This window comes from Callionymus lyra, chromosome 10, assembly GCF_982586985.1.
Source record: "Callionymus lyra chromosome 10, fCalLyr1.hap1.1, whole genome shotgun sequence".
Classification (NCBI taxonomy): Eukaryota; Metazoa; Chordata; class Actinopteri; order Syngnathiformes; family Callionymidae; genus Callionymus; species Callionymus lyra.
This window is the reverse complement of record NC_141827.1, coordinates 24,397,649-24,420,943: the sequence shown is the minus strand read 5'-3', so window position 1 is coordinate 24,420,943 and position 23,295 is coordinate 24,397,649. Positions and strand designations below refer to the sequence as shown.

General features: G+C 40.7%; 1 protein-coding gene and 63 non-coding genes across 66 annotated transcripts in view; 63 read left to right on the top strand and 1 right to left on the bottom strand.

Moving 5' to 3' along the window:
* Positions 1-23,295, bottom strand: part of kif5ab (kinesin family member 5A, b) — a 147,663-nt gene that overhangs the window by 48,373 nt on the left and 75,995 nt on the right. For all 3 annotated transcript variants that reach the window (XM_087801844.1, XM_087801845.1, XM_087801846.1), the window contains exon 12: positions 849-1,048. In XM_087801844.1, coding sequence (XP_087657970.1) covers positions 849-1,048 — 200 coding nt within the window. The remainder of the gene's footprint in view (positions 1-848; positions 1,049-23,295) is intronic.
* Positions 4,499-4,572, top strand: trnar-ucg (transfer RNA arginine (anticodon UCG)). Its single transcript has one exon. It is a non-coding gene; the product is annotated as a tRNA-Arg (tRNA).
* trnar-ucg (transfer RNA arginine (anticodon UCG)) lies at positions 4,713-4,785 on the top strand. The gene has a single exon. It is a non-coding gene; the product is annotated as a tRNA-Arg (tRNA).
* trnar-ucg (transfer RNA arginine (anticodon UCG)) lies at positions 5,563-5,635 on the top strand. The gene has a single exon. It is a non-coding gene; the product is annotated as a tRNA-Arg (tRNA).
* On the top strand, positions 5,768-5,840 carry trnar-ucg (transfer RNA arginine (anticodon UCG)). Its single transcript has one exon. It is a non-coding gene; the product is annotated as a tRNA-Arg (tRNA).
* Positions 5,981-6,053, top strand: trnar-ucg (transfer RNA arginine (anticodon UCG)). The gene has a single exon. It is a non-coding gene; the product is annotated as a tRNA-Arg (tRNA).
* On the top strand, positions 6,187-6,259 carry trnar-ucg (transfer RNA arginine (anticodon UCG)). Its single transcript has one exon. It is a non-coding gene; the product is annotated as a tRNA-Arg (tRNA).
* On the top strand, positions 6,400-6,472 carry trnar-ucg (transfer RNA arginine (anticodon UCG)). The gene has a single exon. It is a non-coding gene; the product is annotated as a tRNA-Arg (tRNA).
* On the top strand, positions 6,606-6,678 carry trnar-ucg (transfer RNA arginine (anticodon UCG)). Its single transcript has one exon. It is a non-coding gene; the product is annotated as a tRNA-Arg (tRNA).
* Positions 7,458-7,530, top strand: trnar-ucg (transfer RNA arginine (anticodon UCG)). The gene has a single exon. It is a non-coding gene; the product is annotated as a tRNA-Arg (tRNA).
* Positions 7,874-7,946, top strand: trnar-ucg (transfer RNA arginine (anticodon UCG)). Its single transcript has one exon. It is a non-coding gene; the product is annotated as a tRNA-Arg (tRNA).
* On the top strand, positions 8,087-8,159 carry trnar-ucg (transfer RNA arginine (anticodon UCG)). Its single transcript has one exon. It is a non-coding gene; the product is annotated as a tRNA-Arg (tRNA).
* trnar-ucg (transfer RNA arginine (anticodon UCG)) lies at positions 8,293-8,365 on the top strand. The gene has a single exon. It is a non-coding gene; the product is annotated as a tRNA-Arg (tRNA).
* trnar-ucg (transfer RNA arginine (anticodon UCG)) lies at positions 8,506-8,578 on the top strand. The gene has a single exon. It is a non-coding gene; the product is annotated as a tRNA-Arg (tRNA).
* trnar-ucg (transfer RNA arginine (anticodon UCG)) lies at positions 8,712-8,784 on the top strand. Its single transcript has one exon. It is a non-coding gene; the product is annotated as a tRNA-Arg (tRNA).
* Positions 9,562-9,634, top strand: trnar-ucg (transfer RNA arginine (anticodon UCG)). The gene has a single exon. It is a non-coding gene; the product is annotated as a tRNA-Arg (tRNA).
* On the top strand, positions 9,767-9,839 carry trnar-ucg (transfer RNA arginine (anticodon UCG)). The gene has a single exon. It is a non-coding gene; the product is annotated as a tRNA-Arg (tRNA).
* Positions 9,980-10,052, top strand: trnar-ucg (transfer RNA arginine (anticodon UCG)). The gene has a single exon. It is a non-coding gene; the product is annotated as a tRNA-Arg (tRNA).
* Positions 10,186-10,258, top strand: trnar-ucg (transfer RNA arginine (anticodon UCG)). The gene has a single exon. It is a non-coding gene; the product is annotated as a tRNA-Arg (tRNA).
* trnar-ucg (transfer RNA arginine (anticodon UCG)) lies at positions 11,038-11,110 on the top strand. The gene has a single exon. It is a non-coding gene; the product is annotated as a tRNA-Arg (tRNA).
* Positions 11,454-11,526, top strand: trnar-ucg (transfer RNA arginine (anticodon UCG)). Its single transcript has one exon. It is a non-coding gene; the product is annotated as a tRNA-Arg (tRNA).
* Positions 11,667-11,739, top strand: trnar-ucg (transfer RNA arginine (anticodon UCG)). The gene has a single exon. It is a non-coding gene; the product is annotated as a tRNA-Arg (tRNA).
* Positions 11,873-11,945, top strand: trnar-ucg (transfer RNA arginine (anticodon UCG)). Its single transcript has one exon. It is a non-coding gene; the product is annotated as a tRNA-Arg (tRNA).
* On the top strand, positions 12,086-12,158 carry trnar-ucg (transfer RNA arginine (anticodon UCG)). Its single transcript has one exon. It is a non-coding gene; the product is annotated as a tRNA-Arg (tRNA).
* On the top strand, positions 12,292-12,364 carry trnar-ucg (transfer RNA arginine (anticodon UCG)). The gene has a single exon. It is a non-coding gene; the product is annotated as a tRNA-Arg (tRNA).
* trnar-ucg (transfer RNA arginine (anticodon UCG)) lies at positions 13,142-13,214 on the top strand. The gene has a single exon. It is a non-coding gene; the product is annotated as a tRNA-Arg (tRNA).
* trnar-ucg (transfer RNA arginine (anticodon UCG)) lies at positions 13,347-13,419 on the top strand. Its single transcript has one exon. It is a non-coding gene; the product is annotated as a tRNA-Arg (tRNA).
* On the top strand, positions 13,560-13,632 carry trnar-ucg (transfer RNA arginine (anticodon UCG)). Its single transcript has one exon. It is a non-coding gene; the product is annotated as a tRNA-Arg (tRNA).
* On the top strand, positions 13,766-13,838 carry trnar-ucg (transfer RNA arginine (anticodon UCG)). Its single transcript has one exon. It is a non-coding gene; the product is annotated as a tRNA-Arg (tRNA).
* Positions 14,405-14,477, top strand: trnar-ucg (transfer RNA arginine (anticodon UCG)). Its single transcript has one exon. It is a non-coding gene; the product is annotated as a tRNA-Arg (tRNA).
* Positions 15,037-15,109, top strand: trnar-ucg (transfer RNA arginine (anticodon UCG)). Its single transcript has one exon. It is a non-coding gene; the product is annotated as a tRNA-Arg (tRNA).
* Positions 15,250-15,322, top strand: trnar-ucg (transfer RNA arginine (anticodon UCG)). Its single transcript has one exon. It is a non-coding gene; the product is annotated as a tRNA-Arg (tRNA).
* trnar-ucg (transfer RNA arginine (anticodon UCG)) lies at positions 15,567-15,639 on the top strand. The gene has a single exon. It is a non-coding gene; the product is annotated as a tRNA-Arg (tRNA).
* On the top strand, positions 15,772-15,844 carry trnar-ucg (transfer RNA arginine (anticodon UCG)). Its single transcript has one exon. It is a non-coding gene; the product is annotated as a tRNA-Arg (tRNA).
* On the top strand, positions 16,089-16,161 carry trnar-ucg (transfer RNA arginine (anticodon UCG)). The gene has a single exon. It is a non-coding gene; the product is annotated as a tRNA-Arg (tRNA).
* Positions 16,302-16,374, top strand: trnar-ucg (transfer RNA arginine (anticodon UCG)). Its single transcript has one exon. It is a non-coding gene; the product is annotated as a tRNA-Arg (tRNA).
* Positions 16,617-16,689, top strand: trnar-ucg (transfer RNA arginine (anticodon UCG)). The gene has a single exon. It is a non-coding gene; the product is annotated as a tRNA-Arg (tRNA).
* Positions 16,823-16,895, top strand: trnar-ucg (transfer RNA arginine (anticodon UCG)). The gene has a single exon. It is a non-coding gene; the product is annotated as a tRNA-Arg (tRNA).
* trnar-ucg (transfer RNA arginine (anticodon UCG)) lies at positions 17,028-17,100 on the top strand. Its single transcript has one exon. It is a non-coding gene; the product is annotated as a tRNA-Arg (tRNA).
* On the top strand, positions 17,241-17,313 carry trnar-ucg (transfer RNA arginine (anticodon UCG)). The gene has a single exon. It is a non-coding gene; the product is annotated as a tRNA-Arg (tRNA).
* Positions 17,558-17,630, top strand: trnar-ucg (transfer RNA arginine (anticodon UCG)). Its single transcript has one exon. It is a non-coding gene; the product is annotated as a tRNA-Arg (tRNA).
* Positions 17,763-17,835, top strand: trnar-ucg (transfer RNA arginine (anticodon UCG)). Its single transcript has one exon. It is a non-coding gene; the product is annotated as a tRNA-Arg (tRNA).
* trnar-ucg (transfer RNA arginine (anticodon UCG)) lies at positions 17,968-18,040 on the top strand. Its single transcript has one exon. It is a non-coding gene; the product is annotated as a tRNA-Arg (tRNA).
* Positions 18,179-18,251, top strand: trnar-ucg (transfer RNA arginine (anticodon UCG)). The gene has a single exon. It is a non-coding gene; the product is annotated as a tRNA-Arg (tRNA).
* Positions 18,384-18,456, top strand: trnar-ucg (transfer RNA arginine (anticodon UCG)). Its single transcript has one exon. It is a non-coding gene; the product is annotated as a tRNA-Arg (tRNA).
* Positions 18,589-18,661, top strand: trnar-ucg (transfer RNA arginine (anticodon UCG)). Its single transcript has one exon. It is a non-coding gene; the product is annotated as a tRNA-Arg (tRNA).
* On the top strand, positions 18,904-18,976 carry trnar-ucg (transfer RNA arginine (anticodon UCG)). Its single transcript has one exon. It is a non-coding gene; the product is annotated as a tRNA-Arg (tRNA).
* Positions 19,117-19,189, top strand: trnar-ucg (transfer RNA arginine (anticodon UCG)). Its single transcript has one exon. It is a non-coding gene; the product is annotated as a tRNA-Arg (tRNA).
* On the top strand, positions 19,322-19,394 carry trnar-ucg (transfer RNA arginine (anticodon UCG)). Its single transcript has one exon. It is a non-coding gene; the product is annotated as a tRNA-Arg (tRNA).
* On the top strand, positions 19,535-19,607 carry trnar-ucg (transfer RNA arginine (anticodon UCG)). The gene has a single exon. It is a non-coding gene; the product is annotated as a tRNA-Arg (tRNA).
* On the top strand, positions 19,850-19,922 carry trnar-ucg (transfer RNA arginine (anticodon UCG)). The gene has a single exon. It is a non-coding gene; the product is annotated as a tRNA-Arg (tRNA).
* Positions 20,063-20,135, top strand: trnar-ucg (transfer RNA arginine (anticodon UCG)). Its single transcript has one exon. It is a non-coding gene; the product is annotated as a tRNA-Arg (tRNA).
* trnar-ucg (transfer RNA arginine (anticodon UCG)) lies at positions 20,276-20,348 on the top strand. The gene has a single exon. It is a non-coding gene; the product is annotated as a tRNA-Arg (tRNA).
* trnaq-uug (transfer RNA glutamine (anticodon UUG)) lies at positions 20,591-20,663 on the top strand. Its single transcript has one exon. It is a non-coding gene; the product is annotated as a tRNA-Gln (tRNA).
* Positions 21,008-21,080, top strand: trnar-ucg (transfer RNA arginine (anticodon UCG)). The gene has a single exon. It is a non-coding gene; the product is annotated as a tRNA-Arg (tRNA).
* trnar-ucg (transfer RNA arginine (anticodon UCG)) lies at positions 21,323-21,395 on the top strand. Its single transcript has one exon. It is a non-coding gene; the product is annotated as a tRNA-Arg (tRNA).
* Positions 21,528-21,600, top strand: trnar-ucg (transfer RNA arginine (anticodon UCG)). Its single transcript has one exon. It is a non-coding gene; the product is annotated as a tRNA-Arg (tRNA).
* On the top strand, positions 21,741-21,813 carry trnar-ucg (transfer RNA arginine (anticodon UCG)). The gene has a single exon. It is a non-coding gene; the product is annotated as a tRNA-Arg (tRNA).
* On the top strand, positions 22,058-22,130 carry trnar-ucg (transfer RNA arginine (anticodon UCG)). The gene has a single exon. It is a non-coding gene; the product is annotated as a tRNA-Arg (tRNA).
* trnar-ucg (transfer RNA arginine (anticodon UCG)) lies at positions 22,263-22,335 on the top strand. The gene has a single exon. It is a non-coding gene; the product is annotated as a tRNA-Arg (tRNA).
* trnar-ucg (transfer RNA arginine (anticodon UCG)) lies at positions 22,468-22,540 on the top strand. Its single transcript has one exon. It is a non-coding gene; the product is annotated as a tRNA-Arg (tRNA).
* Positions 22,673-22,745, top strand: trnar-ucg (transfer RNA arginine (anticodon UCG)). The gene has a single exon. It is a non-coding gene; the product is annotated as a tRNA-Arg (tRNA).
* Positions 22,988-23,060, top strand: trnar-ucg (transfer RNA arginine (anticodon UCG)). Its single transcript has one exon. It is a non-coding gene; the product is annotated as a tRNA-Arg (tRNA).
* On the top strand, positions 23,201-23,273 carry trnar-ucg (transfer RNA arginine (anticodon UCG)). Its single transcript has one exon. It is a non-coding gene; the product is annotated as a tRNA-Arg (tRNA).

Here is a 23,295-nt window from a genome sequence, read left to right as displayed (position 1 = left end):
GAAGCTTCTAAAGGCTAAACAAAGGCCAAAACATTGGAGAATTTGCGACTTTTAAAAGGCTGTTACTTTAATATTTGTGCTTTAATCTAGTTAAAAAGCTTTCTCAAAATGAGCTGAAGAATACCTTGGTAGACGAATAGGACTGAAACTGAAAAATCAGGCTTAGTCCAGACAAAAAAAGCCGCTCATGAAGGTCCCTTCAACATCCGTGAGAGCATAACCAAACTGTCTCAAGTCCCCTTTATAGATAGGTATGTTTATATGTTTATTTGATGGGGACAATATAATTTATTTACTTTACTGTACTAAAAGGCTTTATTGGTAGCCTATGTTACAGTTGAATAAATCAAGTTTGAGCATATTTATTAAATGTTACACTTACACATTTGGACCAATACAACCCTAACTATAACCAGTTATCAAGCTTGGATACGTGTTCTTCCTGAAATCCACCTACTTATCCTATCCCATGTCAATCATTAATTAGGCAGTTTGGGGGAATCTTAATCTTTAACGTATGCTACATCGTCCTTGACCCTGCAAATTCAATTTTTAAATCAGGCTGAAATATATCCTGCATGCTCAAGTACCAGAAATCCTTTTTGTCTGGGTGAAAACGTCTTTCCAACTCACATATTTTTTACCATAGTAATCCTTTAAGACGTGACACGGTGTTTCTTAATGTATTATCCCCATGCTTGATGATGCCTTGTTGAACATCTCACTCTTTCATCCACTCATATTTACACTCTTTTCCTCGGAGCTGATGTCGGATTATTCGAATGAATAATTCAGGCTCGTATTCCGGTCACATGAGTCACTTCATGCACATGGATGAGTGCGATCACCTTGTCGTCGAGCTGCCTGTAGAGTTTCCGGATCTCCTCCTCGTACTTATGACGCTCCTCCTCTGAAATGTGAACGACGATGGAGGAGTCGACGGAGCAGGGGCTGCAGATGTCCGGCACGAGCTCCTCTGACCCGGGAGACAGCAGCAGAGAGTCCTCGCCTCCATCGCTCAGCTCCTCGAACACAACAGCTGCCTCACCTAGAAAAGAAGACAAAGGGATTATGATAATTCCTTAACTCAGATTTGAGATTTCCCAAGAAAGCAGCAATATTGTTTCCAGCTGAGCAGAATCCAACTTCAATGACAGCAAATGTCAGAAGCTCATGCTGGCAGGTTCTTTGATTTGCAGATCAAACTTGGCCTTGAGGGAACCTCCAGGGAGTTTTACTTAAGAATTTAAGATCCAAATTCAGATTCATCTGTATTCTTTTTAACTCCATTAGTGTTAGATCTGTTCTTAGTTTGTTCCCTTTTTATCTCTTTACTAGACCATAGCCGTCCCTGAACACATCGCCAGAATGTGATCTTCAGAATACAAGCCAACATTTCCAAGACTTTTTAAAGACACAAATGAAAACAATTTCACATCCATAATGTCAAAAAAACGAACAAATCCGAACAACACATAGCAAACCCAGTGATGCTGGAATTGTTTCAAAGTATATACATTAAATCAAAATGTAATCAATGGAAATAAAAAATGCTTAACCAAGCTAAAAACACAACAGGCTTCTGCTTGTTTGTTTTTATGATTTGACATGTTATTGCCCAATTTTCAAACAAACAAACAAAAATGTTCTGTTATTGTGTTGGCAAACTTTTTCAATGATCAAATACCACACATTTTGTTTAATAATGATATTCCTCTGAAGTCAAAACAAACTTATAATAACAAAAAAAAGTTCCATTTAAAAGATGAGTCTTTTATGTGTGAAGGTCAGAAAATAAAAAAATAAAAAATAAGTCTTGCTTAAAATATTTGTTGTTTAAACAGGATGGTCACAGAATAACACAAGGAAAAAGTAAAAAAGAGATACATGTCAGAAGGGTTACAGGCTTAATGAAATGTGTCCAAGGGCTTAAAAATGGCCGCCTGGTTCATTTTGGACATCCCTGCTTTAAGGTTGACACGTTTCTTCAAGTTTCACTGAGTGACAACATACATAACAATACAGAACTTATTATATCTTCCTGAAAATCCACATATTTTCTGTTAGACCTTCGAGTCTTTCTTTAATGCTCACATCATCTCATCTTGTACAACCTTAGAATTTTCAACTATGAACAACAACAATTGTCAAGTTTAAACAAACAATTTAACTTAAATCCAAAACAAGCTTTCAATGAAAGAAATTGATCGTCTGTGAAAGAGAATCAACAAATTTCCCGATGTTCAGGGATTTCTGCAGCATTTTCAAAATTTAATAAAAAACATATGTTTTCACCTCAGCATCAAATGTGCTTGTTTGGAGAGCCTTCTGCCAGGACTAATATCACAGCAGGCTGCTACAAAATGGAGGTCAGCACCTTTGCTTCACTGAGAGCCGCAGCCCAAGGCAGGCATAGAAATGCAGCAGAGAGTTCTCTAGTGTCAAAAATTAGGCTGTCAAAATGATCCATTACTGGATAAAAACAAGTTACATTCTCACTCTAAAAAAGAATCTGGAGTGTGTAGGAGAAAAGTTAAATAATCACCACTGAAAAGTCTTAAATTTAAGACGGAGTAGGGAAAACTCAGAAGAGAAACGCAAACTTAATAGAGACAAGTAGCAGAATATATTTTTATTGACGTTAAAATAGAAGACAGAAAATATGTTTTCATGGCTGAATTATATTTCATTAATTTGAATTCATTAAAGTTGAGATCAATCTTTTACTTTCCGCAGAGATCTTGAATTCAAGATTATTAAAAAACTTGATAAAAAATAAGGTTTGTGGAGATTCTGTTAATCAATCATGCTTCTGTATTTTAAGGTAAATGTTTTGTAAATGAAAAAGTGAATCAAAAAACAAATTTAATTTACATTTCCAGGAAATGTCTATAAGTGGCTTAAGAAATATATTAATATATTGATATATTTTCCCAATATAATTGTGTGTGCCCAAATACGATATAGATCAGGTGATATCTGTGTTCTAATAGAGATAGTTAGTTAGTTAGATAGATAATGGCAATTCAAATTAACCCCCCAAATTCTATTAATTTAAAGTGATCGAATATATGTAGAGCTTGGTAAAGGTTTGCCCCAGTTTGCAGCCCACACTAATCCAACTATGAAAACAATGTGTTGGCCTCAGTTAGCAACACGATGCATAAAGTTGATCAGCCCGCATCTCAAAAGCGATAGCTTTGAGTTTTATACAGAATTTTAAACAGAATTCTTCAGGCAAGACGCTAAAACATTCATTAAAGTATAATCGGGTTTGCACAGCAAAGGTCAGTGCCGCGAGGTGTTTTGTCAAGATACCTGAGCAGAGCTGGACAGCCATTCACGCACATCATTTTTAATTACTTGAGAGCTCAATTATTCTGCTTTAAAAAATAATAGTAAGATTGTTTATTGGGATAAATCTGCTGAAAAATAGAATAGCAAGATTGTCTATTGGATTCAGAGAAAAAGTAACAATGAGTCAGTAAAATAATATAAATAGATCATTGCAATTTATGGCTTATTATTGTAACACTTTAGTCTTCTTTTCTTAATCTAAAATGGCTTTCATCAAACTAAGTAAGAATATAATGTTGTATATCTCCTGAATAAATCAGCTGCAGTCAAAACTTTCTAAACTCTCCCCTAAATACGTTATCTTTAGCTCATTCATGGGTCACTATAGCAGTTTCCCACGAAAAATGTTTGTCACAGATTTGAACCGATGTTTTTCATTTAATTTGAGGGTTGATTAAGTTAACAAGTATTATTGACCCAATATCAGGTTACAGTGAGACTGTGCATATCATCGTCGATGGTTGCTTCATCCACTAAGATTACTGGTGTTTTGTCCAGTTGTAGCCCTTAAAGTCTAAGCTTTGCCAGGGTTACCATTAAAGTGTAGCCATCATTCTATAAGGTTGCTATTTCGCCTGCCTGCTCATCTCACTGCATGCACAGCAAGATTGCAGCTGGACCTGGTCATTAAATCTTGTCTACTCCGTTTAAAAGATATGGTTGATGGATGATGGATTACTGGCGACATTAGCAGCTCTGTTACCTCGTACAAAAAACTTTTTGGCAATTTTTACCAACCAAGCACCAACAACTTGCCATCCAAAGAACCAAAAGGGAAGCCTGTGTGAATGTGCCAAATAAATAACATTATGTATAAGCCAAATACAGCATGACCTATTGGATTGGGACTTTGAACCAGAAGATTAAGGATTTGAGTCCCTTCATGATAAAATCTAGTCGTAAATGTTTTTGTACTTAGATAATGAAATCAGAACTGTTCCATGTAAACTAATTAAATGGATTTTGGGTATCCCGGGGAAGAAAGATTAAAACTGTTTGTGTGTAAAAAAAAAACACGTGCAGAAGCAAGGACTCTATGGCCTAATCGATACGGCGTCTGACTTCGAATCAGAAGATTGATGGTTAAAGTCCCTTCATGGTCAAATAATTGGCTATATTATGTACTTAGTATGACAACCAGGACCGCGTGGCCTAATGGATAAGGCGTCTGACTTCGAATCAGAAGATTGAGGGTTTCGAGTCCTTTCGTGGTCAAATCAAGTGGCTATACTTTTTACTTAGATAATGAAATCAGAACAGTTCTATGTTACGTAAACCAATGGTGTCTGGTTATCCCCAAAGGAAAGGTTAAACCTATTTGACTCAGCCAAAAAATAACATAGTATGACAACCAGGACCGCGTGGCCTAATGGATAAGGCGTCTGACTTCGAATCAGAAGATTGAGGGTTCGAGTCCCTTCGTGGTCAAATCAAGTGACTATACTTTTTACTTAGATAATGAAATAAGAACAGTTCTATGTTACGTAAACCAATGGTCTCTGGTTATCCCCAAAGGAAAGGTTAAACCTCTTAGACTGTGCCAAAAAATAACATAGTAGGATAACCAGTACCGCGTGGTCTAATGGATAAGGCGTCTGACTTCAAATCAGAAGATTGAGGTTTCGAGTCCCTTCGTGGTCAAATCAAGTGGCTATACTTTTTACTTAGATAATGAAATCAGAACAGTTCCATGTCAAGTATACCAATGGTCTCTGGTTATCCCCAAAGGAAAGGTTAAACCTATTTGAGTCTGCCAAAAGATAACATAGAATGACAACCAGGACCGCGTGGCCTAATGGATAAGGCGTCTGACTTCAAATCAGAAGATTCAGGTTTCGAGTCCCTTCGTGGTCAAATCAAGTGGCTATACTTTTTACTTAGATAATGAAATCAGAACAGTTCCATGTCAAGTATACCAATGGTCTCTGGTTATCCCCAAAGGAAAGGTTAAACCGATTTGACTCTGCCAAAAGATAACATAGTATGACAACCAGGACCGCGTGGCCTAATGGATAAGGCGTCTGACTTCAAATCAGAAGATTGAGGGTTCGAGTCCCTTCGTGGTCAAATCAAGTGGCTATACTTTTTACTTAGATGATGAAATCAGAACAGTTCTGTCATGTAAACCAATGGTCTCTGGTCATCCCCAAAGGAAAGGTTAAACCTCTTAGCCTGTGCCAAAAACTAACATAGCAGGATAACCAGGACCACGTGGCCTAATGGATAAGGCATCTGACTTCGAATCAGAAGATTGAGGGTTCAAGTCCCTTCGTGGTCAAATCAAGTGGCTATAATTTTTACTTAAATCCGAACAGTTCCATGTCAAGTAAACCAATGGTCTCTGCTTATCCCCAAAGGAAAGGTTAAACCTATTTGCCTGTGCCAAAAAATAACATAGTATGACAACCAGGACCGCGTGGCCTAATGGATAAGGCGTCTGACTTCGAATCAGAAGATTGAGGGTTCGAGTCCCTTCGTGGTCAAATCAAGTGACTATAGTTTTTACTTAGATAATGAAATAAGAACAGTTCTATCTTACGTAAACCAATGGTCTCTGGTTATCCCCAAAGGAAAGGTTAAACCTCTTAGACTGTGCCAAAAACTAACATTGTAGGGTAACCAGGACCGCGTGGCCTAATGGATAAGGCGTCTAACTTCGAATCAGAAGATTGAGGGTTCAAGTCCCTTCGTGGTCAAATCAAGTGGCTATAATTTTTACTTAAATCCAAAACTGTTCCATGTCAAGTAAACCAATGGTCTCTGCTTATCCCCAAAGGAAAGGTTAAACCTATTTGCCTGTGCCAAAAAATAACATAGTATGACAACCAGGACCGCGTGGCCTAATGGATAAGGCGTCTGACTTCGAATCAGAAGATTGAGGTTTCGAGTCCCTTCGTGGTCAAATCAAGTGACTATACTTTTTACTTAGATAATGAAATAAGAACAGTTCTATCTTACGTAAACCAATGGTCTCTGGTTATCCCCAAAGGAAAGGTTAAACCTCTTAGACTGTGCCAAAAACTAACATTGTAGGGTAACCAGGACCGCGTGGCCTAATGGATAAGGCGTCTAACTTCGAATCAGAAGATTGAGGGTTCAAGTCCCTTCGTGGTCAAATCAAGTGGCTATAATTTTTACTTAAATCCAAAACTGTTCCATGTCAAGTAAACCAATGGTCTCTGCTTATCCCCAAAGGAAAGGTTAAACCTATTTGCCTGTGCCAAAAAATAACATAGTATGACAACCAGGACCGCGTGGCCTAATGGATAAGGCGTCTGACTTCGAATCAGAAGATTGAGGGTTCGAGTCCCTTCGTGGTCAAATCAAGTGACTATACTTTTTACTTAGATAATGAAATAAGAACAGTTCTATGTTACGTAAACCAATGGTCTCTGGTTATCCCCAAAGGAAAGGTTAAACCTCTTAGACTGTGCCAAAAAATAACATAGTAGGATAACCAGTACCGCGTGGTCTAATGGATAAGGCGTCTGACTTCAAATCAGAAGATTGAGGTTTCGAGTCCCTTCGTGGTCAAATCAAGTGGCTATACTTTTTACTTAGATAATGAAATCAGAACAGTTCCATGTCAAGTATACCAATGGTCTCTGGTTATCCCCAAAGGAAAGGTTAAACCTATTTGAGTCTGCCAAAAGATAACATAGAATGACAACCAGGACCGCGTGGCCTAATGGATAAGGCGTCTGACTTCAAATCAGAAGATTCAGGTTTCGAGTCCCTTCGTGGTCAAATCAAGTGGCTATACTTTTTACTTAGATAATGAAATCAGAACAGTTCCATGTCAAGTATACCAATGGTCTCTGGTTATCCCCAAAGGAAAGGTTAAACCTATTTGAGTCTGCCAAAAGATAACATAGAATGACAACCAGGACCGCGTGGCCTAATGGATAAGGCGTCTGACTTCAAATCAGAAGATTGAGGTTTCAAGTCCCTTCGTGGTCAAATCAAGTGGCTATACTTTTTACTTAGATAATGAAATCAGAACAGTTCCATGTCAAGTATACCAATGGTCTCTGGTTATCCCCAAAGGAAAGGTTAAACCGATTTGACTCTGCCAAAAGATAACATAGTATGACAACCAGGACCGCGTGGCCTAATGGATAAGGCGTCTGACTTCGAATCAGAAGATTGAGGGTTCGAGTCCCTTCGTGGTCAAATCAAGTGGCTATACTTTTTACTTAGATGATGAAATCAGAACAGTTCTGTCATGTAAACCAATGGTCTCTGGTCATCCCCAAAGGAAAGGTTAAACCTCTTAGCCTGTGCCAAAAACTAACATAGCAGGATAACCAGGACCGCGTGGCCTAATGGATAAGGCATCTGACTTCAAATCAGAAGATTGAGGGTTCAAGTCCCTTCGTGGTCAAATCAAGTGGCTATAATTTTTACTTAAATCCGAACTGTTCCATGTCAAGTAAACCAATGGTCTCTGCTTATCCCCAAAGGAAAGGTTAAACCTATTTGCCTGTGCCAAAAAATAACATAGTATGACAACCAGGACCGCGTGGCCTAATGGATAAGGCGTCTGACTTCGAATCAGAAGATTGAGGGTTCGAGTCCCTTCGTGGTCAAATCAAGTGACTATACTTTTTTCTTAGATAATGAAATAAGAACAGTTCTATCTTACGTAAACCAATGGTCTCTGGTTATCCCCAAAGGAAAGGTTAAACCTCTTAGACTGTGCCAAAAACTAACATTGTAGGGTAACCAGGACCGCGTGGCCTAATGGATAAGGCGTCTAACTTCGAATCAGAAGATTGAGGGTTCAAGTCCCTTCGTGGTCAAATCAAGTGGCTATAATTTTTACTTAAATCCAAAACTGTTCCATGTCAAGTAAACCAATGGTCTCTGCTTATCCCCAAAGGAAAGGTTAAACCTATTTGCCTGTGCCAAAAAATAACATAGTATGACAACCAGGACCGCGTGGCCTAATGGATAAGGCGTCTGACTTCGAATCAGAAGATTGAGGTTTCGAGTCCCTTCGTGGTCAAATCAAGTGACTATACTTTATACTTAGATAATGAAATAAGAACAGTTCTATCTTACGTAAACCAATGGTCTCTGGTTATCCCCAAAGGAAAGGTTAAACCTCTTAGACTGTGCCAAAAACTAACATTGTAGGGTAACCAGGACCACGTGGCCTAATGGATAAGGCGTCTAACTTCGAATCAGAAGATTGAGGGTTCAAGTCCCTTCGTGGTCAAATCAAGTGGCTATAATTTTTACTTAAATCCAAAACTGTTCCATGTCAAGTAAACCAATGGTCTCTGCTTATCCCCAAAGGAAAGGTTAAACCTATTTGCCTGTGCCAAAAAATAACATAGTATGACAACCAGGACCGCGTGGCCTAATGGATAAGGCGTCTGACTTCGAATCAGAAGATTGAGGGTTCAAGTCCCTTCGTGGTCAAATCAAGTGACTATACTTTTTACTTAGATAATGAAATAAGAACAGTTCTATGTTACGTAAACCAATGGTCTCTGGTTATCCCCAAAGGAAAGGTTAAACCTCTTAGACTGTGCCAAAAAATAACATAGTAGGATAACCAGTACCGCGTGGTCTAATGGATAAGGCGTCTGACTTCAAATCAGAAGATTGAGGTTTCGAGTCCCTTCGTGGTCAAATCAAGTGGCTATACTTTTTACTTAGATAATGAAATCAGAAGAGTTCCATGTCAAGTATACCAATGGTCTCTGGTTATCCCCAAAGGAAAGGTTAAACCTATTTGAGTCTGCCAAAAGATAACATAGAATGACAACCAGGACCGCGTGGCCTAATGGATAAGGCGTCTGACTTCAAATCAGAAGATTGAGGTTTCGAGTCCCTTCGTGGTCAAATCAAGTGGCTATACTTTTTACTTAGATAATGAAATCAGAACAGTTCCATGTCAAGTATACCAATGGTCTCTGGTTATCCCCAAAGGAAAGGTTAAACCGATTTGACTCTGCCAAAAGATAACATAGTATGACAACCAGGACCGCGTGGCCTAATGGATAAGGCGTCTGACTTCAAATCAGAAGATTGAGGGTTCGAGTCCCTTCGTGGTCAAATCAAGTGGCTATACTTTTTACTTAGATGATGAAATCAGAACAGTTCTGTCATGTAAACCAATGGTCTCTGGTCATCCCCAAAGGAAAGGTTAAACCTCTTAGCCTGTGCCAAAAACTAACATAGCAGGATAACCAGGACCGCGTGGCCTAATGGATAAGGCATCTGACTTCGAATCAGAAGATTGAGGGTTCAAGTCCCTTCGTGGTCAAATCAAGTGGCTATAATTTTTACTTAAATCCGAACTGTTCCATGTCAAATAAACCAATGGTCTCTGCTTATCCCCAAAGGAAAGGTTAAACCTATTTGCCTGTGCCAAAAAATAACATAGTATGACAACCAGGACCGCGTGGCCTAATGGATAAGGCGTCTGACTTCGAATCAGAAGATTGAGGGTTCGAGTCCCTTCGTGGTCAAATCAAGTGACTATACTTTTTTCTTAGATAATGAAATAAGAACAGTTCTATCTTACGTAAACCAATGGTCTCTGGTTATCCCCAAAGGAAAGGTTAAACCTCTTAGACTGTGCCAAAAACTAACATTGTAGGGTAACCAGGACCGCGTGGCCTAATGGATAAGGCGTCTAACTTCGAATCAGAAGATTGAGGGTTCAAGTCCCTTCGTGGTCAAATCAAGTGGCTATAATTTTTACTTAAATCCAAAACTGTTCCATGTCAAGTAAACCAATGGTCTCTGCTTATCCCCAAAGGAAAGGTTAAACCTATTTGCCTGTGCCAAAAAATAACATAGTATGACAACCAGGACCGCGTGGCCTAATGGATAAGGCGTCTGACTTCGAATCAGAAGATTGAGGGTTCGAGTCCCTTCGTGGTCAAATCAAGTGACTATACTTTTTACTTAGATAATGAAATAAGAACAGTTCTATGTTACGTAAACCAACGGTCTCTGGTTATCCCCAAAGGAAAGGTTAAACCTCTTAGACTGTGCCAAAAAATAACATAGTAGGATAACCAGTACCGCGTGGTCTAATGGATAAGGCGTCTGACTTCAAATCAGAAGATTGAGGTTTCGAGTCCCTTCGTGGTCAAATCAAGTGGCTATACTTTTTACTTAGATAATGAAATCAGAACAGTTCCATGTCAAGTATACCAATGGTCTCTGGTTATCCCCAAAGGAAAGGTTAAACCTATTTGACTCTGCCAAAAGATAACATAGTATGACAACCAGGACCGCTTGGCCTAATGGATAAGGCATCTGACTTCGAATCAGAAGATTGAGGTTTCGAGTCCCTTCGTGGTCAAATCAAGTGGCTATACTTTTTACTTAGATAATGAAATCAGAACAGTTCCATGTCAAGTATACCAATGGTCTCTGGTTATCCCCAAAGGAAAGGTTAAACCTATTTGAGTCTGCCAAAAGATAACATAGAATGACAACCAGGACCGCGTGGCCTAATGGATAAGGCGTCTGACTTCAAATCAGAAGATTGAGGTTTCAAGTCCCTTCGTGGTCAAATCAAGTGGCTATACTTTTTACTTAGATAATGAAATCAGAACAGTTCCATGTCAAGTATACCAATGGTCTCTGGTTATCCCCAAAGGAAAGGTTAAACCGATTTGACTCTGCCAAAAGATAACATAGTATGACAACCAGGACCGCGTGGCCTAATGGATAAGGCGTCTGACTTCGAATCAGAAGATTGAGGGTTCGAGTCCCTTCGTGGTCAAATCAAGTGGCTATACTTTTTACTTAGATGATGAAATCAGAACAGTTCTGTCATGTAAACCAATGGTCTCTGGTCATCCCCAAAGGAAAGGTTAAACCTCTTAGCCTGTGCCAAAAACTAACATAGCAGGATAACCAGGACCGCGTGGCCTAATGGATAAGGCATCTGACTTCAAATCAGAAGATTGAGGGTTCAAGTCCCTTCGTGGTCAAATCAAGTGGCTATAATTTTTACTTAAATCCGAACTGTTCCATGTCAAGTAAACCAATGGTCTCTGCTTATCCCCAAAGGAAAGGTTAAACCTATTTGCCTGTGCCAAAAAATAACATAGTATGACAACCAGGACCGCGTGGCCTAATGGATAAGGCGTCTGACTTCGAATCAGAAGATTGAGGGTTCGAGTCCCTTCGTGGTCAAATCAAGTGACTATACTTTTTTCTTAGATAATGAAATAAGAACAGTTCTATCTTACGTAAACCAATGGTCTCTGGTTATCCCCAAAGGAAAGGTTAAACCTCTTAGACTGTGCCAAAAACTAACATTGTAGGGTAACCAGGACCGCGTGGCCTAATGGATAAGGCGTCTAACTTCGAATCAGAAGATTGAGGGTTCAAGTCCCTTCGTGGTCAAATCAAGTGGCTATAATTTTTACTTAAATCCAAAACTGTTCCATGTCAAGTAAACCAATGGTCTCTGCTTATCCCCAAAGGAAAGGTTAAACCTATTTGCCTGTGCCAAAAAATAACATAGTATGACAACCAGGACCGCGTGGCCTAATGGATAAGGCGTCTGACTTCGAATCAGAAGATTGAGGTTTCGAGTCCCTTCGTGGTCAAATCAAGTGACTATACTTTATACTTAGATAATGAAATAAGAACAGTTCTATCTTACGTAAACCAATGGTCTCTGGTTATCCCCAAAGGAAAGGTTAAACCTCTTAGACTGTGCCAAAAACTAACATTGTAGGGTAACCAGGACCACGTGGCCTAATGGATAAGGCGTCTAACTTCGAATCAGAAGATTGAGGGTTCAAGTCCCTTCGTGGTCAAATCAAGTGGCTATAATTTTTACTTAAATCCAAAACTGTTCCATGTCAAGTAAACCAATGGTCTCTGCTTATCCCCAAAGGAAAGGTTAAACCTATTTGCCTGTGCCAAAAAATAACATAGTATGACAACCAGGACCGCGTGGCCTAATGGATAAGGCGTCTGACTTCGAATCAGAAGATTGAGGGTTCAAGTCCCTTCGTGGTCAAATCAAGTGACTATACTTTTTACTTAGATAATGAAATAAGAACAGTTCTATGTTACGTAAACCAATGGTCTCTGGTTATCCCCAAAGGAAAGGTTAAACCTCTTAGACTGTGCCAAAAAATAACATAGTAGGATAACCAGTACCGCGTGGTCTAATGGATAAGGCGTCTGACTTCAAATCAGAAGATTGAGGTTTCGAGTCCCTTCGTGGTCAAATCAAGTGGCTATACTTTTTACTTAGATAATGAAATCAGAAGAGTTCCATGTCAAGTATACCAATGGTCTCTGGTTATCCCCAAAGGAAAGGTTAAACCTATTTGAGTCTGCCAAAAGATAACATAGAATGACAACCAGGACCGCGTGGCCTAATGGATAAGGCGTCTGACTTCAAATCAGAAGATTGAGGTTTCGAGTCCCTTCGTGGTCAAATCAAGTGGCTATACTTTTTACTTAGATAATGAAATCAGAACAGTTCCATGTCAAGTATACCAATGGTCTCTGGTTATCCCCAAAGGAAAGGTTAAACCGATTTGACTCTGCCAAAAGATAACATAGTATGACAACCAGGACCGCGTGGCCTAATGGATAAGGCGTCTGACTTCAAATCAGAAGATTGAGGGTTCGAGTCCCTTCGTGGTCAAATCAAGTGGCTATACTTTTTACTTAGATGATGAAATCAGAACAGTTCTGTCATGTAAACCAATGGTCTCTGGTCATCCCCAAAGGAAAGGTTAAACCTCTTAGCCTGTGCCAAAAACTAACATAGCAGGATAACCAGGACCGCGTGGCCTAATGGATAAGGCATCTGACTTCGAATCAGAAGATTGAGGGTTCAAGTCCCTTCGTGGTCAAATCAAGTGGCTATAATTTTTACTTAAATCCGAACTGTTCCATGTCAAATAAACCAATGGTCTCTGCTTATCCCCAAAGGAAAGGTTAAACCTATTTGCCTGTGCCAAAAACTAACATAGTATGACAACCAGGACCGCGTGGCCTAATGGATAAGGCGTCTGACTTCGAATCAGAAGATTGAGGGTTCGAGTCCCTTCGTGGTCAAATCAAGTGACTATACTTTTTTCTTAGATAATGAAATAAGAACAGTTCTATCTTACGTAAACCAATGGTCTCTGGTTATCCCCAAAGGAAAGGTTAAACCTCTTAGACTGTGCCAAAAACTAACATTGTAGGGTAACCAGGACCGCGTGGCCTAATGGATAAGGCGTCTAACTTCGAATCAGAAGATTGAGGGTTCAAGTCCCTTCGTGGTCAAATCAAGTGGCTATAATTTTTACTTAAATCCAAAACTGTTCCATGTCAAGTAAACCAATGGTCTCTGCTTATCCCCAAAGGAAAGGTTAAACCTATTTGCCTGTGCCAAAAAATAACATAGTATGACAACCAGGACCGCGTGGCCTAATGGATAAGGCGTCTGACTTCGAATCAGAAGATTGAGGGTTCGAGTCCCTTCGTGGTCAAATCAAGTGACTATACTTTTTACTTAGATAATGAAATAAGAACAGTTCTATGTTACGTAAACCAACGGTCTCTGGTTATCCCCAAAGGAAAGGTTAAACCTCTTAGACTGTGCCAAAAAATAACATAGTAGGATAACCAGTACCGCGTGGTCTAATGGATAAGGCGTCTGACTTCAAATCAGAAGATTGAGGTTTCGAGTCCCTTCGTGGTCAAATCAAGTGGCTATACTTTTTACTTAGATAATGAAATCAGAACAGTTCCATGTCAAGTATACCAATGGTCTCTGGTTATCCCCAAAGGAAAGGTTAAACCTATTTGACTCTGCCAAAAGATAACATAGTATGACAACCAGGACCGCTTGGCCTAATGGATAAGGCATCTGACTTCGAATCAGAAGATTGAGGTTTCGAGTCCCTTCGTGGTCAAATCAAGTGGCTATACTTTTTACTTAGATAATGAAATCAGAACAGTTCCATGTCAAGTATACCAATGGTCTCTGGTTATCCCCAAAGGAAAGGTTAAACCTATTTGACTCTGCCAAAAGATAACATAGTATGACAACCAGGACCGCGTGGCCTAATAGGTAAGGCGTCTGACTTCGAATCAGAAGATTGAGGTTTCGAGTCCCTTCGTGGTCAAATCAAGTGGCTATACTTTTAACTTAGATAATGAAATCAGAACAGTTCCATGTCAAGTAAACCAATGGTCTCTGGTTATCCCCAAAGGAAAGGTTAAACCTCTTAGCCTGTGCCAAAAAATAACATAGTAAGATAACCAGGACCGCCTGGCCTAATGTATAAGGCGTCTGACTTCGAATCAGAAGATTGAGGGTTCGAGTCCCTTCGTGGTCAAATCAAGTGGCTATACTTTTTACTTAGATGATGAAATCAGAACAGTTCTGTCATGTAAACCAATGGTCTCTGGTCATTCCCAAAGGAAAGGTTAAACCTCTTAGCCTGTGCCAAAAACTAACATAGCAGGATAACCAGGACCGCGTGGCCTAATGGATAAGACGTCTGACTTCGAATCAGAAGATTGAGGGTTCTTGTCCCTTCTTAGCCTCTGCCAAAAACTAACATTGTAGGGTTACCAGGACCGCATGGCCTAATGGATAAGGCGCCTGACTTCAAATCAGAAGATTGAGGGTTCGTGTCCCTTCTTAGCCTCTGCCAAAAACTAACATTGTAGGGTAACCAGGACCGCATGGCCTAATGGATAAGGCGTCTGACTTCGAATCAGAAGATTAAGGGTTCAAGTCCCTTCGTGGTCAAATCAAGTGACTATACTTTTTACTTAGATAATGAAATCAGAACAGTTCTATGTTACGTAAACCAATGGTCTCTGGTTATCCCCAAAGGAAAGGTTAAACCTCTTAGCCTGTGCCAAAAAATAACATAGTAAGATAACCAGGACCGCGTGGCCTAATGGATAAGGCGTCTGACTTCGAATCAGAAGATTGAGGGTTCGAGTCCCTTCGTGGTCAAATCAAGTGACTATACTTTTTACTTAGAAAATGAAATCAGAACAGTTCTATGTTACGTAAACCAATGGTCTCTGGTTATCCCCAAAGGAAAGGTTAAACCACTTAGCCTGTGCCAAAAAATAACATAGTAAGATAACCAGGACCGCGTGGCCTAATGGATAAGACGTCTGACTTCGAACCAGAAGATTGAGGGTTCGAGTCCCTTCTTAGCCTCTGCCTAAAACTAACATTGTAGGGTAACCAGGACCGTGTGGCCTAATGGATAAGGCGTCTGAATTCGAATCAGAAGATTGAGGGTTCGAGTCCCTTCGTGGTCAAATCAAGTGGCTATAATTTTTACTTAAATCCGAACTGTTCCATGTCAAGTAAACCAATGGTCTCTGCTTATCCCCAAAGGAAAGGTTAAACCTATTTGACTCTGCCAAAAGATAACATAGTATGACAACCAGGGCCGCGTGGCCTAATGGATAAGGCGTCTGACTTCGAATCAGAAGATTGAGGTTTCGAGTCCCTTCGTGGTCAAATCAAGTGGGTATACTTTTTACTTAGATAATGAAATCAGAACAGTTCCATGTCAAGTAAACCAATGGTCTCTGGTTATCCCCAAAGGAAAGGTTAAACCTCTTAGCCTGTGCCAAAAACTAACATAGCAGGATAACCAGGACCGCGTGGCCTAATGGATAAGACGTCTGACTTCGAATCAGAAGATTGAGGGTTCGTCTCCCTTCTTAGCCTCTTCCAAAAACTAACATTGTAGGGTAACCAGGACCGCATGGCCTAATGGATAAGGCGTCTGACTTCGAATCAGAAGATTGAGGGTTCAAGTCCCTTCGTGGTCAAATCAAGTGACTATACTTTTTACTTAGATAATGAAATCATAACAGTTCTATGTTACGTAAACCAATGGTCTCTGGTTATCCCCAAAGGAAAGGTTAAACCTCTTAGCCTGTGCCAAAAAATAACATAGTAAGATAACCAGGACCGCGTGGCCTAATGGATAAGGCGTCTGACTTCGAATCAGAAGATTGAGGGTTCAAGTCCCTTCGTGGTCAAATCAAGTGGCTATACTTTTTACTTAGATGATGAAATCAGAACAGTTCTGTCATGTAAACCAATGGTCTCTGGTCATCCCCAAAGGAAAGGTTAAACCTCTTAGCCTGTGCCAAAAATTAACATAGCAGGATAACCAGGACCGCGTGGCCTAATGGATAAGGCGTCTGACTTCGAATCAGAAGATTGAGGGTTCGAGTCCCTTCTTCGCCTCTGCCAAAAACTAACATTGTAGGGTAACCAGGACCGCGTGGCCTAATGGATAAGGCGTCTGACTTCGAATCAGAAGATTGAGGGTTCGAGTCCCTTCGTGGTCAAATCAAGTGGCTATAATTTTTACTTAAATCCTAACGGTTCCATGTAAAGTAAACCAATGGTCTCTGCTTATCCCCAAAGGAAAGGTTAAACCTATTTGCCTGTGCCAAAAAAATAACATAGTATGGCAACCAGGACCGTGTGGCCTAATGGATAAGGCGTCTGACTTCGAATCAGAAGATTGAGGGTTCGAGTCCCTTCGTGGTCAAATCAAGTAGCTATAATTTTTACTTAAATCCGAACTGTTCCATGTCAAGTAAACCAATGGTCTCTGCTTATCCCCAAAGGAAAGGTTAAACCTCTTAGCCTGTGCCAAAAAATAACATATTAGGATAACCAGGACCGCGTGGCCTAATGGATAAGGCTTCTGACTTCGAATCAGAAGATTGAGGGTTCGAGTCCCTTCGTGGTAAAATCAAGTGGCTACACTTTGTACTTAGATAATGAAATCAGAACAGTTCTATGTTACGTAAACCAATGGTCTCTGGTTATCCCCAAAGGAAAGGTTAAACCTATTTGACTCTGCCAAAAAATAACATAGTATGACAACCAGGACCGCGTGGCCTAATGGATAAGGCGTCTGACTTCGAATCAGAAGACTGAGGGTTCAAGTCTCTTCGTGGTCAAATCAAGTGGCTATACTTTTTACTTAGATAATGAAATCAGAACAGTTCCATGTCAAGTAAACCAATGGTCTCTGCTTATCCCCAAAGGAAAGGTTAAACCTCTTAGCCTGTGCCAAAAACTAACATAGTAGGATAACCAGGACAGCGTGGCCTAATGGATAAGGCGTCTGACTTCGAATCAGAAGATTGAGGGTTCAAGTCCCTTCTTAGCCTGTGCCAAAAACTAACATTGTAGGGTAACCAGGACCGCGTGGCCTAACAGATAAGGCGTCTGACTTCGAATCAGAAGATTGAGGGTTCGAGTCCCTTTGTGGTCAAATCAAGCGGCTATAATTTTTACTTAAATCCGAACTGTTCCATGTCAAGTAAACCAATGGTCTCTGGTTATCCCCAAAGGAAAGGTTAAACCTATTTGACTCTGCCAAAAAATAACATAGTATGACAACCAGGACCGCGTGGCCTAATGGATAAGGTGTCTGACTTCGAATCAGAAGATTGAGGGTTCGAGTCCCTTCGTGGTCAAATCAAGCGGCTATAATTTTTACTTAAATCCGAACTGTTCCATGTCAAGTAAACCAATGGTCTCTGGTTATCCCCAAAGGAAATGTTAAACCTATTTGCCTGTGCCAAAAATTAACATAGCAGGATAACCAGGACCGCGTGGCCTAATGGATAAGGCGTCTGACTTCGAATCAGAAGATTGAGGGTTCGAGTCCCTTCGTGGTCAAATCAAGTGGCTATACTTTTTACTTAGATGATTAAATTAGAACAGTTCTGTCATGTAAACCAATGGTATCTGGTTATCCCCAAAGGAAACGTTAAACCTCTTAGCCTGTGCCAAAAAATAACATATTAGGATAACCAGGACCGCGTGGCCTAATGGATAAGGCTTCTGACTTCGAATCAGAAGATTGAGGGTTCGAGTCCCTTCGTGGTAAAATCAAGTGGCTATAATTTTTACTTAAATCCGAACTGTTCCATGTCAAGTAAACCAATGGTCTCTGGTTATCCCCAAAGGAAAGGTTAAACCTATTTGACTCTGCCAAAAAATAACATAGTATGACAACCAGGACCGCGTGGCCTAATGGATAAGGCGTCTGACTTCGAATCAGAAGATTGAGGGTTCGAGTCCCTTCGTGGTCAAATCAAGCGGCTATAATTTTTACTTAAATCCGAACTGTTCCATGTCAAGTAAACCAATGGTCTCTCGTTATCCCCAAAGGAAAGGTTAAACCTATTTGCCTGTGCCAAAAAATAACATAGTAAGATAACCAGGACCGCGTGGCCTAATGGATAAGGCGTCTGACTTCGAATCAGAAGATTGAGGGTTCGAGTCCCTTTGTGGTTAAATCAAGTGGCTATACTTTTTACTTAGATGATGAAATCAGAACAGTTCTGTCATGTAAACCAATGGTCTCTGGTCATCCCCAAAGGAAAGGTTAAACCTCTTAGCCTGTGCCAAAAACTAACATAGCAGGATAACCAGGACCGTGTGGCCTAATGGATAAGACGTCTGACTTCGAATCAGAAGATTGAGGGTTCGAGTCCCTTCTTAGCCTGTGCCAGAAACTAACATTGTAGGGTAACCAGGACCGCGTTGCCTAATGGATAAGGCGTCTGACTTCGAATCAGAAGATTGAGGGTTCGAGTCCCTTCGTGGTCAAATCAAGTGGCTATACTTTTTACTTAGATAATGAAATCAGAACAGTTCTATGTCACGTGAACCAATGGTCTCTGGTAATCCCCAAAGGAAAGGTTAAACCTATTTGACTCTGCCAAAAGATAACATAGTATGACAACCAGGACCGCGTGGCCCAATGGAAAAGGCATCTGACTTCGAATCAGAAGATTGAGGGTTCGAGTCCCTTTGTGGTCAAATCAAGTGGCTATAATTTTTACTTAAATCCGAACGGTTCCATGTCAAGTAAACCAATGGTCTCTGCTTATCCCCAAAGGAAAGGTTAAACCTATTTGCCTGTGCCAAAAAATAACATAGTATGACAACCAGGACCGCGTGGCCTAATGGATAAGGCGTCTGACTTCGAATCAGAAGATTGAGGGTTCGAGTCCCTTCGTGGTCAAATCAAGTGACTATACTTTTTACTTAGATAATGAAATCAGAACAGTTCTATGTTACGTAAACCAATGGTCTCTGGTTATCCCCAAAGGAAAGGTTAAACCTCTTAGCCTGTGCCAAAAAATAACATAGTAAGATAACCAGGACCGCGTGGCCTAATGGATAAGGCGTCTGACTTCGAATCAGAAGATTGAGGGTTCGAGTCCCTTCGTGGTCAAATCAAGTGGCTATACTTTTTACTTAGATGATGAAATCAGAACAGTTCTGTCATGTAAACCAATGGTCTCTGGTCATCCCCAAAGGAAAGGTTAAACCTCTTAGCCTGTGCCAAAAACTAACATAGCAGGATAACCAGGGCCGCGTGGCCTAATGGATAAGACGTCTGACTTCGAATCAGAAGATTGAGGGTTCGAGTCCCTTCTTAGCCTCTGCCAAAAACTAACATTGTAGGGTAACCAGGACCGCGTGGCCTAATGGATAGGGCGTCTGACTTCGAATCAGAAGATTGAGGGTTCGAGTCCCTTCGTGGTAAAATCAAGTGGCTATACTTTTTACTTAGATAATGAAATCAGAACACTTCTATGTCACGTGAACCAATGGTCTCTGGTAATCCCCAAAGGAAAGGTTAAACCTATTTGACTCTGCCAAAAGATAACATAGTATGACAACCAGGACCGCGTGGCCTAATGGATAAGGCATCTGACTTCGAATCAGAAGATTGAGGGTTCGAGTCCCTTTGTGGTCAAATCAAGTGGCTATACTTTTTACTTAGATAATGAAATCAGAACAGTTCCATGTCAAGTATACCAATGGTCTCTGGTTATCCCCAAAGGAAAGGTTAAACCTCTTAGCCTGTGCCAAAAATTAACATAGCAGGATAACCAGGACCGCGTGGCCTAATGGATAAGGCGTCTGACTTCGAATCAGAAGATTGAGGGTTCGAGTCCCTTCGTGGTCAAATCAAGTGGCTATACTTTTTACTTAGATGATTAAATTAGAACAGTTCTGTCATGTAAACCAATGGTATCTGGTCATCCCCAAAGGAAAGGTTAAACCTCTTAGCCTGTGCCAAAAACTAACATAGCAGGATAACCAGGACCGCATGGCCTAATGGATAAGACGTCTGACTTCGAATCAGAAGATTGAGGGTTCGAGTCCCTTCTTAGCCTGTGCCAAAAACTAACATTGTAGGGTAACCAGGACCGCGTGGCCTAATGGATAAGGCGTCTGACTTTGAATCAGAAGATTGAGGGTTCGAGTCCCTTCGTGGTCAAATCAAGTGGCTATATTTTTACTTAAATCCGAACGGTTCCATGTCAAGTAAACCAATGGTCTCTGCTTATCCCCAAAGGAAAGGTTAAACCTATTTGCCTGTGCCAAAAAATAACATAGTATGACAACCAGGACCGCGTGGCCTAATGGATAAGGCGTCTAACTTCAAATCAGAAGATTGAGGGTTCGAGTCCCTTCGTGGTCAAATCAAGTGACTATACTTTTTACTTAGATAATGAAATCAGAACAGTTCTATGTTACGTAAACCAATGGTCTCTGGTTAGCCCCAAAGGAAAGGTTAAACCTCTTAGCCTGTGCCAAAAAATAACATAGTAAGATAACCAGGACCGCGTGGCCTAATGGATAAGGCGTCTGACTTCGAATCAGAAGATTGAGGGTTCGAGTCCCTTCGTGGTCAAATCAAGTGGCTATACTTTTTACTTAGATGATGAAATCAGAACAGTTCTGTCATGTAAACCAATGGTCTCTGGTCATCCCCAAAGGAAAGGTTAAACCTCTTAGCCTGTGCCAAAAACTAACATAGCAGGATAACCAGGACCGCGTGGCCTAATGGATAAGACGTCTGACTTCGAATCAGAAGATTGAGGGTTCGAGTCCCTTCTTAGCCTCTGCCAAAAACTAACATTGTAGGGTAACCAGGACCGCGTGGCCTAATGGATAAGGCGTCTGACTTCGAATCAGAAGATTGAGGGTTCAAGTCCCTTCGTGGTCAAATCAAGTGGCTATAATTTTTACTTAAATCCGAACTGTTCCACGTCAAGTAAACCAATGGTCTCTGCTTATCCCCAAAGGAAAGGTTAAACCTATTTGCCTGTGCCAAAAAATAACATAGTATGACAACCAGGACCGCGTGGCCTAATGGATAAGGCGTCTGACTTCGAATCAGAAGATTGAGGGTTCGAGTCCCTTCGTGGTCAAATCAAGTGACTATACTTTTTACTTAGATAATGAAATAAGAACAGTTCTATCTTACGTAAACCAATGGTCTCTGGTTATCCCCAAAGGAAAGGTTAAACCTCTTAGACTGTGCCAAAAAATAACATAGTATGACAACCAGGACCGCGTGGCCTAATGGATAAGGCGTCTGACTTCGAATCAGAAGATTGAGGGTTCAAGTCCCTTCGTGGTCAAATCAAGTGGCTATACTTTTTACTTAGATAATGAAATCAGAACAGTTCCATGTCAAGTAAACCAATGGTCTCTGCTTATCCCCAAAGGAAAGGTTAAACCTCTTAGCCTGTGCCAAAAAATAACATAGTAGGATAACCAGGACCGCGTGGCCTAATGGATAAAGCGTCTGACTTCGAATCAGAAGATTGAGAGTTCGAGTCCCTTCTTAGCCTGTGCCAAAAACTAACATTGTAGGGTAACCAGGACCGCGTGGCCTAATGGATAAGGCGTCTGACTTCGAATCAGAAGATTGAGGGTTCGAGTCCCTTCGTGGTCAAATCAAGCGGCTATAATTTTTACTTAAATCCGAACTGTTCCATGTCAAGTAAACCAATGGTCTCTGGTTATCCCCAAAGGAAACGTTAAACCTCTTAGCCTGTGCCAAAAAATAACATATTAGGATAACCAGGACCGCGTGGCCTAATGGATAAGGCTTCTGACTTCGAATCAGAAGATTGAGGGTTCGAGTCCCTTCGTGGTAAAATCAAGTGGCTATAATTTTTACTTAAATCCGAACTGTTCCATGTCAAGTAAACCAATGGTCTCTGCTTATCCCCAAAGGAAAGGTTAAACCTATTTGACTCTGCCAAAAAATAACATAGTATGACAACCAGGACCGCGTGGCCTAATGGATAAGGCGTCTGACTTCGAATCAGAAGATTGAGGGTTCGAGTCCCTTCGTGGTCAAATCAAGCGGCTATAATTTTTACTTAAATCCGAACTGTTCCATGTCAAGTAAACCAATGGTCTCTGGTTATCCCCAAAGGAAAGGTTAAACCTATTTGCCTGTGCCAAAAAATAACATAGTAAGATAACCAGGACCGCGTGGCCTAATGGATAAGGCGTCTGACTTCGAATCAGAAGATTGAGGGTTCGAGTCCCTTTGTGGTTAAATCAAGTGGCTATACTTTTTACTTAGATGATGAAATCAGAACAGTTCTGTCATGTAAACCAATGGTCTCTGGTCATCCCCAAAGGAAAGGTTAAACCTCTTAGCCTGTGCCAAAAACTAACATAGCAGGATAACCAGGACCGTGTGGCCTAATGGATAAGACGTCTGACTTCGAATCAGAAGATTGAGGGTTCGAGTCCCTTCTTAGCCTGTGCCAGAAACTAACATTGTAGGGTAACCAGGACCGCGTGGCCTAATGGATAAGGCGTCTGACTTCGAATCAGAAGATTTAGGGTTCGAGTCCCTTTGTGGTCAAATCAAGTGGCTATAATTTTTACTTAGATAATGAAATCAGAACAGTTCTATGTCACGTGAACCAATGGTCTCTGGTAATCCCCAAAGGAAAGGTTAAACCTATTTGACTCTGCCAAAAGATAACATAGTATGACAACCAGGACCGCGTGGCCCAATGGATAAGGCATCTGACTTCGAATCAGAAGATTGAGGGTTCGAGTCCCTTTGTGGTCAAATCAAGTGGCTATAATTTTTA